Source organism: Elaeis guineensis, chromosome 5, assembly GCF_000442705.2.
Source record: "Elaeis guineensis isolate ETL-2024a chromosome 5, EG11, whole genome shotgun sequence".
NCBI lineage: Eukaryota > Viridiplantae > Streptophyta > Magnoliopsida > Arecales > Arecaceae > Elaeis > Elaeis guineensis.
The window spans coordinates 49059632-49075904 of NC_025997.2; the positions used below are offsets into that span (position 1 = coordinate 49059632).

Here is a 16273-nt window from a genome sequence, read left to right on the forward strand (position 1 = left end):
TCTTGTAGTGGTATCCTTTGAGCACTTACCCAGTCCATGTCGAATGGATGCCCCTCGCCAATGAATAAATGCTCGAAATTGTTACTTTGCGAATAGGCCGCCGCCACCACCTGAAAGGTCGAGGTGATTATACACGAAGCGGGGCCAACATATATACCATCCCATTGGACAATGCCTTTCACTTGGGAACGTACAGATTCTTTGTCCAAGATGTAGCTAACCATCTTAGTGTACAGTAAAATACATAAGAAAGGAAGCTATCGTCTTGAAGGTGTATGATCACGAAGCCAAGTCATGTGGATTCCATGCAAGTGCTAGAACATAAATGGTTTACAGTTTTTTAACAATACTTAATCACTCTAAATAGCTACCCCATGATAAGATTCGACATGATATTGCGAATCTCGGCTAATATGCCAACTTGCGGAAAAGATTGTCTACATACAGCCGAAAAAGGGAAGATGCCTGGCTCCAACCCTCCAACCAAAGCAAGCTTCACTGCTACGTGTCAGAAGGGGATTGGTGAAATATACTACAATCGTAATACCTAATTCCCACGTGCGATGGATACAACTATCCATTGAAATTATTGTGGGCACAAAGAGTTGCTCAGCTGAAAAAAATCTGAGCCACTTTTTATGTGGCTTTCTTCCATGTTACAACAATCTTCTTCCATATCACTCCCTTTTGGACAGTGAAGCACCGTTGCTTGCCTAATTTCCAAGCCTGAAAGAGATTTTCTCAAGGCACACCACCTTCTAAAAGAGTAGGGAGACATTTGCCCAATTCGTTTCTTCTATCTAGTCATGGTGTGAACTCCTAAAGGCTCAAGCTCCTCCATAAATAGAGGAGGTTTGGGGTCGGTCCTTATGCTTTCCTCTCTAGAAGTGATCTGCCTTCTCCTTTTTCCGCCTCCTGTAGATGCTGATAAATAGTGGGCAGTGGTCTCTCTCAATACAGTTGTGGAGAAGGAATATTCTTGCTTCTCTTCTCTGTTTCATAGAAACTTAAAAACTATACATCTCATAAAGGCATTCACAATGAAGCCACTCTAAACTGCTCAAACCAATCCAAAGATCCAGGGATGGCAACTGGGTCTGCCGGCTTCAAGGTAATGCGCTCGATTCGGTTGTTTGCTGTTTGTTTCTTGGTTGGTATGTTTGCAACAACGGGAAGGGGTCAGAACAACACCAGCAACTCCTCAGTGCCTCCCGTGGTGAATGTTGGTGCTCTTTTCACCTTCAATTCTACTATTGGAAGAGCAGCAACCCTGGCAATCGAGTTTGCCGTCGAGGATGTCAACAAGGACGCGAGCGTTCTTTCTGGGACTAAGTTGAATGTGATTAAACAGGACACAAATTGCAGCGGGTTTCTAGGAACCATAGAAGGTAACATGAGATTCTGATTTCGAGGTGTAGTTTTCAAATTTGGCATTAATGAATGCTTTTATGTGTATCCTATTTTTTGTATTACTTTGAGTTCAGATACTATTCAGATATTTCATTCTACAACTGTCTCGACCTATTTTTTTTATATAAGTATGTTTTACATATTTTATGTTCTTAAAGAGATCTTCATTGATCATCAGTGCCTTTTATTAGAAAAGGAATGTCAAAACTTTTAATTTTGGGCTTGCTGGTAAAATGAAACAGTATCTATCAAGAACTTTTGCAGGTATGTTTTCGTTTTGGTGCAAAGTAATCCCTTTTTTTTTTTGATATTTTTAATTGACAAATGTTTTTTTTATTTATTCAGCAATTTTTTTTCTGCTCTAATTGGGTAAGGTTGATTACCATTGTTGTCTTGTTCTCAAAATGTAATCTATGAAGAAACCATTTCTTCTGCTATTAAGATGAAAGATATCGCTACTTCAGTTTATCTCTTCATGGATCCCCTTGCTACCGATATGTTTGTGAATTTATTCTTGAAAAGAAAAAAAGAGGTCTCTGAGCTTGTCTGTATTGGATTTGTTAATTGTTAAGATCTCCATTAGTCTGGAGTTAATTTCCAGTATTAAAACTTGTTATTAAAAGGAAGTCCTTTTCCCCTTTTATGTTGGTGAATTCCAAATCTTTTTCTCCATACTTTTACATTTGAAACATAGAACTTACGTTATTTCTGACATCATCACTTCGTATCCATTCATATGTGGAAGATAGAATAACATATATATATATATATATATATATATATATATATATATATATATATATCATTTCAAAGCTTTACACGTCCCATAGTATATATCATTTCAATACTTTAAACGTCCCATGGTAGCTCAGTGGAAAAGATTACGGTCTATCACCTTTGGTTGCCTTTTCAATGTTCGAAGTTTTGTCATAATTTTCAATAGTCTCTATTTAACACAGAAGACCCTTTTTACCGCAGCCTTGCAGCTAATGGAGAAAGATGTGGTTGCTATCATAGGTCCCCAATCCTCAGGGATAGGCCATGTCATCTCCCATGTCGTTAACGAACTTCATGTTCCACTCTTATCCTTTGCAGCGACAGATCCAACTCTTTCTTCACTGGAATATCCATATTTCATTCGAACAATTCACAGTGACTATTTCCAGATGAATGCGATAGCCGATATTGTCCAATATTATGGATGGAGGAAGGTTACTGCCATCTTTGTTGATGATGACTATGGGCGGGGCGGGATATCAGCATTAGGTGATGCTCTTGCAAGCAGACGGGCTGAGATCTCGTACAAAGCTGCCTTTCCTCCTGATGCTGACATAAATATGATTAGTGACTTGTTGGTTAAAGTGAACCTAATGGAATCTCGGGTTTTCATTGTGCATGTGAACCCTGACTCTGGCTTGACAGTTTTTTCTATCGCCAAAAAAATGGGGATGATGAACAGTGGATATGTGTGGATAGCCACCGATTGGCTTGCTGCTATTCTGGATTCAACCAAACCTGTTGATCCTAACACTATGAGCCTTATACAAGGGGTAGTGGTTCTTCATCAACACACTGCAGATTCGGATCTCAAGACGAGGTTTATATCTAGATGGAATAACAAAATTAAAAGCTCTAGTACTAGTTCGAGCTTGAACACTTATGGGATGTATGCTTATGATTCAGTGTGGTTGGTTGCTCATGCTATTGACCAATTCCTCAGGCAAGGAGGGGAAATTGTTTTCTCTAAAGATTCAAGATTGCATGATGCAAATGGAAGTACCTTGCACTTGGCAGCACTAAAAGGCTTTGGCGGAGGTGACCAATTACTTGAGCAATTGTTACTTGCCAATTTTACAGGTCTAGCAGGTCATATTCAGTTTGATTCTGATAGGAACTTAATCCATCCAGCATATGATATTATTAACATTGGTGGGACAGGCTCACGGTTGATAGGATATTGGTCTAATTATTCTCATCTTTCAGTTGTTGCTCCTGAAATTTTGTATGGGAAGCCACCAAACATTTCAACCAGTAGCCAGCAACTATACAGTGTAATATGGCCTGGTGAAACCGCGATGAAGCCACGTGGATGGGTGTTCCCAAACAATGGAAAACCTTTGAGAATTGGAGTTCCTAACAAAGTTAGCTTCAAACAATTTGTGTCGAATAATTCTGGTGCTGACAATGTGAGTGGCTATTGCATTGATGTATTCAACAATGCAATTAATCTGTTGCCCTACCCTGTTCCATGCTCATTTATACTAATCGGGGATGGTTGGACAAATCCAAATTATGATGAACTTGTGAATATGGTTGCTCAAAATGTGAGTATATCTTCCATTATGAATTTGATTTTCCCGCTTTCATTGTTTTAAGTTCTTAATTTTAGTTTTCTTTCTGCTTTCTTTCAGAATCCTACCTTAAGTCCTTTTGTTTAGTATCTTGATGCAACTGTAGGGGACATTGCCATCGTTAGAAATAGAACAAGAATTGTAGATTTCACACAGCCATATGCTGAATCAGGCCTAGTTATAGTGGCTCCTGTCAAAAAGATGAACTCAAGTGCTTGGGCTTTCCTGAAACCATTTACAATAGAGATGTGGTGTGTCACCGGGGCCCTTTTTCTTTTCGTTGGAGCTGTTGTTTGGATTCTTGAGCATCGGATGAACCAAGATTTTCGTGGGTCACCAAGGCAACAACTTGTGACAATATGTTGGTTAGTATCCTCTACTGCTATAGATCTTTCTTTTCTGCTAGAAGTATATCCTAACGAATTTATGTTAACAGCAGTCTTATTTTGTGGCGGCACTGATGTAGTAAAGAATGGAACAACGAAAGAAAGTCTTGACTTTAATTAGTGGCTATAAGTTTAATGTGCATAATGAGGAATTCTGCCATTATGAGGAAACTGACTTACAAAATACAAGAGCTAAATCACCTCCAAGATATTTTTCTGTAGAAGATTAGCTCCAACAACTGTACAAAATCCACAGATCCTCTGAGATACATGCACCCACCAAAGTTTCAATGCTTTAATACTGGAGTTGCCAAGTGTAATGCACATAGGCGCAGATGCATGAACTCCTGCATATAGCTTTGTGCAACATTTGGAAGTTTGCTTTTAATCCTAGAAAATAATATAATATTTATTGAGAAAAGTTCATTTAGAACTATTACCAGATTCGCTTCATAGGTTACTGTCTTTAGTTCCAAATTGTTTATGCCGTCAACCTGTCAGCCTGTTCTGCTTGTTCCTTGTATTATAATTTCTTAAACATATTATCTTCACATCTAAATAATTAGTTTGTGAAACAGTAGTAACTTAGTAGCAATGTGTCTTTTGAGTCCTCTTTAGACATTGATGAAATCAAGAGGCCTTACATTGCAGCTTGAGGGTGCCAGAGAACAAATTTATCATAATTTTTTTTCCATGAAAAGGGTATTAATATGATGTTTACCATCTAAGTTGATGGAACTGTCCAGTCTCCAGTTCTCTTACAGCTGTCCTGGAACTTGAATCTTTCAAGAAGTATTCAATATATGTTGAATTGGAGAGATGTTCTTTACATATTGATGAAATCAACAAACCTTACACTGCACCTTGAGGGTTCTAGAGAATAAATTTATCCTAATTTGTTTCTCCACGAAAATGATATTAATATGATGTTTACTATGTAAGTTGGATTGATCTGTCCAGTCTCCAGTTTTTTCTTACAGCTGTCCTGGAACTTGAATCTTTCAAAAAATAGTTAATCTATGTTGAATTGCAGAGATGTTCTTAGTTGTGGAATGAGTTCAATTTATTCTCAGAAAATTGGATTAATCATTTGGATGCGCTCGCTAAACTAAATAAACAGAAGAGATGAGTGAAATATAAGCTTGCTTTTTATTTATTCACCAAGCTCTCTACAGTTTACCTAGTTGCAAGCGAAGATGCTTTTCACTATTTAATTTTTTTCTACCCTATATTAATAGATTAAAATAAATCCAATTTAAAACATCGTGTACTTATTAAGAATCTAATATAATTGATAAACATTGACACAAGTTTTGTATACAATTTATGCAAGGGTTCTACAAGAACTCCTAGATGTTCTAGTTCTCCCTCTACTGCTCCATCTCACAGATCCTATGTTACCTCTTCTAGACCCACTAGCAGACTCCATAATCTTTAATATTTTTCACAGGTTTAATTTTATAATGCAAGCTTCCATGTTCAGAAAACAACCTTTTGTCTTTATGCCATATGTGCATGCACTTGCACGTAAAGCATGGAGTCAGGCTGTCACTCGATGACCTTGTGTGCCACGAGACATGACAATTGTTGCTGTTGCTGCTGCTGCTGCTGCTGTTATATTCAATTCATATTGCTTCACCCAATAATGCTTTTCACTATTTTCCAGAGTGGCATCTTTGGAAAATGTACATGTTAGCTTGTCTTCTGCATGCATGTGCAGTGTAAGGGCATGTGATGGCAATTTAAATTAATTTCAATATAAATTCTTAATGTTTTCCTTTGTCAACAGGAAATCCATTGTCCGTGGTCATGCATATATATGGCTATAAGTAATTAGGCTCATTTTATAGCATTGAACCCTTTTGATCACATATCTCTTCAGACCCAGGGACATATATTACAAATCTGACAACCAAGAAATAGCGATGAATAAACCAAGCTGTATTTTGGTGCCAGCAAAAGTTTTGATATCTGCAACTCTAACCCTATATCATCCATTTAAGTTGTAAAGTAGCAAATAATGCATATATCTGAATTTGCAGTATACCCTCCTGGTTAACTCAGAGCTCATCGATTGCTAGTTATTCAAATTCATGCAAAGTATATTTTCTTGTCTAATGTCTGGATGGAAAAATAATCCATCTATTTGCAATAGCTTTGAAGTAGATCCTTCCAGGTAATTCAGAACATATTTTACTGTTCCAAGCTTTGAAGTAGAACAGTCCAGGTGACGGACATACTATATTGCTTTAGTACATGGACTGTTTTAAACTGCTATCTCCTATCATTGCCATGGGTTCCTATTGTATATCCGAATCCAAAATCCTGACTAAAATTATATTATTTTAACAATTTAATCGAATGAAAAACTAAATAGGTTCCAATAACATGCTGAGTGCTTGGTTCAATCACATACCATAGTTTTTTAATCAGCGATTTGCACATTTTATATGTTTTATATAATGTATAATTCCAGCAGCGCCTACTATGATTATACTCTTCCCTGTATGACATTGTTGCTCTCATTCGTAGAATATGCAATAATTTATTCCTCCGTGTTCATCTTGCAGGTTTAGTTTCTCGACAATGTTCTTCGCTCACAGTATGTCCATCTTGCTCTTTGATATTTTGAACCTTTTAAGCATTCAGCACACATTTTGGATCTGTAATCCAAGCTTCAACTGCTATGAAATCTTTAAGTAACTGAGAATCAAACTCTGAAAGGTTGTCTGTGATTTAAACAGGGGAAAACACTGTGAGCACCCTTGGACGGTTCGTGCTGATCATTTGGCTGTTTGTTGTACTAATTATCAACTCAAGCTACACTGCGAGCCTAACATCAATCCTCACAGTTCAACAGCTTTCCTCAGGGATCGAAGGGCTTGACAGCTTGATCTCAAGCTCCAACCCTATTGGATATCAGGCTGGAAAATTTGCAAGAAATTACATGATAGAAGAACTTAATATTGCTCCATCCCGTCTGGTACCTTTAAATTCACCTGAAGAATATGCAAGAGCTCTTGAGCTGGGACCAAAAGGTGGTGGTGTTGCTGCAATAGTAGATGAAGTTCCATATGTTGATATCTTTTTGTCTATGTATTGCCAGTTTAAGATAGTTGGTCAGGAGTTCACCAAAAATGGATGGGGATTTGTAAGTACTTTCCTTTCCTAGTATTGTTGGTATTTATCAACTATATCCATGATTTAATTTAGTGAGATAGATCACACTCATCCAGCATTTGCAGCCAATATTAGTTTAGGCTTTTTCAAATATTTGATTATTTAGCATGTATTTACATCTCGCATTCTAAAATCACAGTGATCTTGTCTTTTGCATGGTTATATTGAAAATCAAATTGACATTTTTTAAGGATTAGGTGCTGTAATGTTCATCAAAATTCAAGTAACTTTTAGAAACATTAACTTGCAATCGTGGACAAGGATTTACAATCCTCACCTTGTGATTTATTTTACAATTTTCATTAGCAACAGAAACCTTCAGTCATAAAAGTCCGATATTTGAGATAGAAAATCAAAACTAAGCAAAGTAACATGTGATTTTGGAAGTAAAAATGCTAGGAGAACATCAATGATCTATCTCCCCCAATTATGAAGATGTTACACTTTGACAATAGATGAGAGGTTGTTTCATTAATTTTTCTTGTATACATGCATTTCAGGTTTTTCTTCTTTTTTTATTTAAATTTCTTCTTGTTTAGTGTGTAGATCTTGCATTTTCTCCATTCTTATAGAGGGTTGCTGGATGTTTCCCAAACAGGTCTTTCAGAAAAACTCTCCCCTTGCAGAGGACCTATCAACTGCCATCCTAACGTTGTCAGAGAATGGAGATCTCCAGAGAATCCATGATAAATGGTTAGCACATAAAGGATGCACTTTGCAGGCAACTGAAATGGACACAAACCGGCTGAGCCTGCAGAGCTTCTGGGGCCTTTTCTTAATATGTGGTCTTGTATGTTTCATTGCTCTCTTGGTATTCTTCACAAGAATATGTTGTCAGTATAGCCAATACAATAGCACAGCAGATGAGAAATCCAATGAGACCCAGACATGTGACGAGCGTCAAGCCAGCTTAAGTAGCTTCAATAGCTTTAAAGATTTGATTCACTTTGTTGATAAAAAGGAAGAAGAAGTCATGAGTGCTATCAGAAGGAAATCAAGTGATAAAAAGAATCAAACCTCTCAGAATTAGGATGGGCAACCACTGTTGCCTGTGCAGAAGTTAATTTCAGGCCAAGTAGTATGTATGTCGTCCTGCTAGTTGTTGGTATTTCCTTTTGAATATAATTATACACCGAAAAAGAATGGAGCAAGTCTTTGGTGACCTATATTTGCTGATAAACAGTTCCAAGTTGAAACCTTCGTGGCCAGATATCGCTTGCTTAACCGAGACCTGGATAGCTTGTATGCAAGAGTTCCGGTTGTTTTGAAATTACTTACAGGATTCCAACTGAAATGTAATTTTTTTTTTTCATGGGCCAATGAATAGCATTTGCAGATTGTATGGTTATAAAATGTACTCTAATTGATTAAAAATAAACTTCTGGTTGTTAATAAAGTGAATGCGTCATGAAACTATCGGGCAGCTATTTTATATCACATGTGAAAAAAATCCATTAAGCTCTGCTTATAGCTTTGCAAGCATCATCCTTGGTCAGAAAAGGGGACGGCCAGATTAATGGAAAGTCTTCTTTTTAAAACCACCCATGGCTTGAAAATTTATTGTCACGCCCCCGATCAGAGATTATGAATCGAGGGTCATGGCAACCGCCACATACTCATAGAAAACTCTTCCCATAAGTATGCAAGACATCTTATCATGCTATCCTAAAACAACAGCGGAATAATTAGATAATAATTTAAATCCAAAACATAACGGCTTAAATTTTTTTTTTTTAATGTCTCAATAAATTCAACAATGATTCATAGTCCTTACATCAAATTCAATAAGACTTTCAATCGAAAATAAAAGTATAGAGATTCTGCTTCTGATCACTCTTCCATTTATATCTTGTATCATCTTAATTCCTCAATATCTGTAAAAACAGTAAAATAAGAGGTAACGAGCTAGACAGCCCAGTAAGCAATGATCACTTCTCAATAGATTTCATCAGGCATTTAAGTAAATAATCATTTATAGAAAATAAGCATATAGAGTTCATTATTTTGAAATCAATTTTTAATTATGCAATATAATTTATGTCAAATTCATTTTTTTTTGAAAATTCAAGTTTCTTTCCAGATTTCAACTTCTTTCGTTCTTAAATTCTTTTCGTCAACCATGAGCTATGACCATATTTTTCCTGTGGCAGGGTCATAATACCGCGCATCTGCTTGCTGTAGGCTGCGAATCATCTGGCAGCCATGTCCTTTAAAACCGCTGGTCTCGCTGGCGGTTTGTCACTGGTCTCTCTCTGACGACATGTCGCTGATCTCTCTGGCGACATAAACCATCAGGACAATCAATTGCCAACGTATATGCCCCCATTGGCAGGGTTCTTTACATAGTCAGATTGTCAATTCATAATGTTTCTTATATCATAATTCTTCATAAATCATATTTCATATTCTAATTTCGATAATAAAATATATAATCATGTAGTATCGAAATCAATCAATGTAATGCATCATGAATCAATATGTTCAATCATGCTTCATCATAACATTTCAAATAAGATATTTTCATAACAAAATACCATTCATCCAATTCATGCATCTTTCACAAATTATGTCAGAAAAATACATTATAATTTATCGATAAATCTAGAAAAAGTGAAACATTACTTACCTCGAATGCATTCCAATAAATCTACATAATTCTATAAATTTTTTTTCAAAAATTCTGTTCGTAGATCATATCGCGATATCCCATGATTAAACATCCACAATCCTATACAGAATCAATTTCAATAATTAGAAAGAATACGAATACCATATTTCAGCGGTTTAGATTGGGTCTGATCATCTAATTTCATCTAATCAAAATCTAATTAGGACCAAAATGATCCAAAGTTTGACTATCAGATCAAATCGGATTCGAAGTGATAGGATCGAGATTTCTTCATCGATTTCATAAAATCAAGTAGAGAGAGAAAATCAGAGGAGAGAGAATTCATGAGGTACAATTCGAATTGATCAGGTGACACAATCCAACATTACGATTGATCCAATATCTCGATTAGTGAAATCAACATGATCAAATCAAGTCATGGCTAGATCGAAATCATGGATGATCAAATCTAAAGATTCATGGTCTGATTAAGGTGGGTGCCAGTACGCTGTCTGACAATCATGGATCAGAGTTCTTCATTAGAATCAGATCAGGACTATTAAAAAAAATTTCTTCTTTCACTAACCTTTTTAGAGAGAGAATCAATCAAGAGAGAGAATATTTTAGAGAAAAAAAATTCTAGAGAGAGAAAATTTTAGAGAGAGAAAACTCATCTTGAATTCTTCAGACAATATGATTCAACAAATTCGATCGATCAGATCAAATCATGCTGAAATTATCATGTGGATAATTCAATAAAATCATGAGAAATAAAATCTAAAAATACCTGATCTGATCAAAGTGGATGTCGGTGTACCTTCCGACGATCACAGATCAAAAATCCATCACGAGGATTATTTAAATTCATCATCATTCTTCTCAAAATTTTAAAAATCTTAGGAGAGAGAAATAATCTAGAGAGAGGATTCTCGAGAGAAAAAGTAGAGAGAGAAAGTCCAATTCTAGAGAGAGAAAATACTAGTTCAAGCTGAAGGGAGAGAGGGAAGAGAGAGAAAATACTAGTTCAAGCTGAAGGAAGAGAGGAAAGAGAGAGAAACTCTCTTTCTCATATTTTATTATTTATATCTTTATTAATTAATTAATTTAATAATTTTTCTTTTCTTTTCTCTTCTTTTCTTTCTTTTTTTTTTTCATGGAAGAGAGGAGAGAAAATCCTATTATTATTATATTATTATTATTATATTATTTTCTTCTTCTTTCTTCTCTTTTTTTTCTTTTTTTTTTCTTTTTCTTTTTCTTTTTCTTTTCCTTCTTTTTCTTTTTCTTTTCCTTCTTCTTCTTTTTCTTTTTCTTTTCTTCTTCCCGTGGGCTTGTTTTTGACCGAAACAGGGGATCTTTGATCCCCTCATTGGTTGGCCGACCGGCGGTGCAGCTGTCGGCGGCCGAAGGAGAGGTGACCCGGTGGCAAGAGGAGATCAAACCGGTGGTCGGCGGTGACCACCGACGGTGGAAAAACAGCAAAAAAAAAGGTTCTTCTGCAACAAAATCTGTCGACTCCGATCGCCGGCGAGTGTGCACATCAGCACGGGAAGGAAGGGGGAGAAGAGAGGAAGGGGAGGAAGCTTACCTCCGACGCCGGCGAGGCTTTTTCGGCGAGAAATTGGATGGCACAGGGACGGTCTTCCGCGGTGGATTTTTCGGCGATTGCCGTCGTTTTGCTTCGGGATTCTTTGGTAGGAAGAAGGGAGTAGGGTCTTCCCTTTAAATAGAACCGGAGGAGAAGAGTTTGACTCCTCTTCGATGAGGTTTCCGACTCCGATTAGGAGCCGGTCGGGAGAAGAAGACTCCCTGCGGGAGTCTTCTTCATTTTTTTTTGTTTGTTTGGGCTGGCTGGGCTATCACATTCTTCCCCTCTAAAAGAAATTTCGTTCTCAAAATTTTTCTTGCTTAAGTCTTCATATTTTCTTACTTGAATCTCATCCTCAAATATTTCAAAATTCTAATTCTTAATACAAATTCATTCTTAAATCATTTCATAAGGAAAAAGTCAATACATTAATATCGATCTGAAATGGAACCATTCATTTTCTTATTTATCAAGATCAACATCTCAAAGATTTTCAATATTTCAAGATTTCAAAATTATGATCTCATTTCCTGTAAAAATTATGTTCAATATCTCATGACTCAAATTAAAATCAAATTTGTCTCTTGTGAATAGAAGAAGATCAATGTCTCTATTCTTGCATAAGAACTTCATTCATCATCATCATTCATTTTATTTCAAAATATTAATCACTCTTAATTTCAATCCATCATAAGATAGGAAATCATACTTCTATGAGTCATATGATGACATCCCAATCAATCAAAATTCAAAAATATTTTCTCTTATTCATACTTTCAAAAGTTGAAGATTTATCATTTCAATCTCATTCTCGAACTTTTGATATTTTAATTCTCGATACAACTTCATCATTAAGTTATTTCATAAAAATCAATATCACCATTGTTGATTGAATCAATATCCCTATTTCTAGTCATCGAAATTTTTCTTACTCAAACCCTCAAACTCTTAAATATTCTAATTCTTGAAACAAATTTTATCATTAAATCATTTCATAATAAAAATTAATAACTCATAAATTGATCTAAATCAAAACTATATTTTTCTTATAATCAAAATCAATGTCTCTATTCCAAGTAAGTATATCAATTTTCTTTATCTAAACATTAACAACTCTTAATTAATCGATTCATTTTTATAAATAACTCCAATCCATCTTTTGTAGAACAATCATCAATATCAATAGATAACCTCAATCTTTTCCATTCAGTCAGAGAAATAATAATGATCAAAAGAGTCCAAACTTCAAAGTTTATTATATCCTGGAGATAAATATTTGAGTATAATAATCTAAGATCAAAATCATTATTCAATAAATGATCTCAAATTCTTCCTAATAAATTGAGAATTATAAAATTCAATTTTAGGATATTCTAAATCTAAAATCAAAAATCAAAGGTCCAGTCATCCTAAAATTAGGATGCTAAATACTTTTTTTTTAGCATAATGGGTGGAAGCACTACTTTTAAAAATCATATTAGAATATCTAAGATAATTTAAAATTTTAAAATATTATTCTTTCTAATATCAATAATTTTTTTGTATCAAACCATATCATCTATCATAATTCTGACTCAAAAGATCAACATTCCTGACTTACTCAAAGTAATCCAGATTACCATGCTTCCACTGCGTACTCTGATCTAACAATCAAAATTTTTTAGGTTCATCAAAAAAAAAATTTGATCAAATTATTTCTTTATCTTATCAATAGAAAAGATCTAAAATTTTAAAGTTTAATCGAAGTCAAAGATTAACTTTCGATTCTCATTCATACTTTTACTGGTGTACAATAATCTTGATTAACCCTTGAGTCCAATATCATATTTAAACCATCATATAGATTTACTATAATCAATATGAATCAAATCTTAATTCTCATATCAATTCAATTCGATTATTTCCAAACCAAAAATCCTTATAAGTCAAATCAATAAAAAAAATCCTTCGATGCTCCACCAAATTTGGACATAATCAGAATATATAAGAATTTCAAATCATTATTTTGTTTTCTAAAATTTCTATCATCAGGATCTTCAATCTCTATCAAATATCCTTTCATAACAATCATACAAACTTCAAAAAATCAAATCTCCATTTAATAGTAGATTCAATTAGAGACCTCGTTAACAAAAGCAAAGGAACTCCATATCAATTCTTAAATCCAAAATTTCTAAATTGTAAATTCACATGGATCCCTTAATCTGAAATAAATATAAATCAGATCTTTTATCTTAATCTAAAGTTAGCAATTTTTCATTAACAACCTCAACAATAAAATCAGAAATCTCTTGATCAACTTAGATACAAAATCTTTAAATTAAAATTTCATACACATCATGTAGTCTCCAAGAGACATAATAAGATCTATTATCTAGATCTAAGGGTGATGATTAAAAATTTTAGTACGATGAATATCCTACAATCTCATAATCGATTTCATCAATAAGAAATAGGTTTCTTTGCAATATCCTCAAATATGCATTCATCCTAATATGCCACTTTATATATAATCCACATATCAAATTCAATTTCGATAAATATTCCAATCAAGCATCATAAAAGATTTTTCTTTCTTAGTCCATCCTGGAACAACATTTTATCATCAAATCTTTATCTTGTCAATAATAGTCAACTTCTCAACTAAAAGTAATATCATAGTATTATTCTCACATCGAATTTGAACTTACGATTCACTTGAATAACCTATGATCAAATTTATAACCATAATGCACAATAAAATTTTATGTCAATCCTTTTATGATTACTTTCGATCAAGATCTAATTAATCATATCATGATCAACAGATCATCCATCATATTTCAAATTCTATATGTCATAATCTCTTGTGATCTTTTTATACAAAATCTCAAAGTTTAATCAAAATTTTTAAATATTTCTCCCACTACAATCATCAAAGATCTACACTATAATGTCCCTGGTGTCTATCCACTTACACCTATTCTATATCTGATTCTATGTTTCATAATTCATCCACTTATACTCTGATACCACTTTAATTGTCACGCCCCCGATCCAAGATTGTGAATCGAGGGTCATGGCAACCGTCGCATACTCATAGAAAACTCTTCCCATAAGCATGCAAGGCATCTTATCATGCTATCCTAAAATAACAGCGGAATAATTAGATAATAATTTAAATCCAAAACATAACGGCCTAAATTTTTTTTTCTTTAATGTCTCAATAAATTCAACAATGATTCATAGTCCTTACATCAAATTCAATAAGACTTTCAACCGAAAATAAAAGTATAGAGATTCTGCTTCTGATCACTCTTCCATTTATATCTTGTATCATCTTAATTCCTCAACATCTGTAAAACCAGTAAAATAAGAGGTAATGAGCTAGACAGCCCAGTAAGCAATGATCACTTCTCAATAGATTTCATCAGACATTTAAGTAAATAATCATTTATAGAAAATAAGCATATAGAGTTCATTATTTCGAAATCAATTTCCAATTATGCAATATAATTCATGCCAAATTCATTTCTTTTTCGAAAATTCAAGTTCCTTTCCAAATTTTAATTTCTTTCGTTCTTAAATTTTTTTCGTCAACCATGAGCTATGACCATATTTTTCCTGTGGTAGGGTCATAATACCGCGTATCTGCTTGCGGTAGGCTGCGAATCATCTGACAGCCATATCCTTTGGAACCACTGGTCTCGCTGGCGGTTTGTCACTGGTCTCTCTCTGGCGACATGTCGCTGGTCTCGCTAGCAACATAAACCCTCAGGACAATCAATTGCCAACGTATATGCCCCCATTGGCAGGGTCCTTTACATAGTCAGGTTGTCAATTCATAATGTTTCTTATATCATAGTTCTTCATAAATCATATTTCATATTCTAATTTCGATAATAAAACATATAATCATGTAGTATCGAAATCAATCAATGTAATGCATCATGAATCAATATGTTCAATCATGCTTCACCATAACATTTCAAATAAGATATTTTCATAACAAAATACCATTCATCCAATTCATGCATCTTTCACAAATCATGTCAGAAAAATACATTATAATTTGCCGATAAATCTAGAAAAAGTGAAACATTACTTACCTCGAATGCATTCCAATAAATTCACATAATTCTATAAATTTTTTTCCAAAAATTCTGTTCATAGATCATATCGCGATATCCCATGATCAAACATCCACAATCCTATACAGAATCAATTTCAATAATTAGAAAGAATACGAATACCATATTTCAGCGGTTTAGATTGGGTCTGATCATCTAATTTCATCTAATCAAAATCTAATTAGGATCAAAACGATCCAAAGTTTGACTATCAGATCAAATCGGATTCGAAGTGATAGGATCGAGATTTCTTCATCGATTTCACAAAATCAAGTAGAGAGAGAAAGTCAGAGGAGAGAGAATTCATGAGGTACAATTCGAATTGATCAGGTGACACAATCCAACATTACGATTGGTCCAATATCTCGATTGGTGAAATCAACATGATCAAATCAAGTCATGGCTAGATCGAAATCATGGATGATCAAATCTAAAGATTCATGGTCTGATTAAGGTGGGTGCCAGTATGCTGTCTAACAATCATGGATCAGAGTTCTTCATTAGAATCAGATCAGGACTATTAAAAAATTAGAGAGAGAATCAATCAAGAGAATCAATCAAGAGAGAGAATATTTTAGAGAGAGAAAATTTTAGAGAGAGAAAATTTATCTTGAATTCTTCAGACAATATGATTCAACAAA

The 16273-nt window shown here is 34.4% G+C and overlaps 1 protein-coding gene across 2 annotated transcripts; it reads left to right on the forward strand.

Annotated features, from left to right (window-relative positions):
- Window positions 1–708: 708 nt before the first annotated feature.
- LOC105034403 (glutamate receptor 3.4) lies at window positions 709–8647 on the forward strand. 2 transcript variants are annotated; one of them, XM_010909548.4, is made up of 6 exons: window positions 709–1388; window positions 2389–3734; window positions 3849–4126; window positions 6718–6749; window positions 6892–7298; window positions 7926–8647. In XM_010909548.4, the coding sequence occupies exons 1-6, from the start codon at window positions 1085–1087 to the stop codon at window positions 8355–8357; spliced, it is 2799 nt and encodes a 932-aa protein (XP_010907850.1). In that variant the 5' UTR covers window positions 709–1084; the 3' UTR covers window positions 8358–8647. The 2 variants fall into 2 exon arrangements, with proteins under 2 accessions (XP_010907850.1, XP_073114031.1); XM_073257930.1 differs by lacking the exons at window positions 6718–6749; window positions 7926–8647 and having other exon boundaries at window positions 949–1388; window positions 6892–7168.
- Window positions 8648–16273: the final 7626 nt, after the last annotated feature.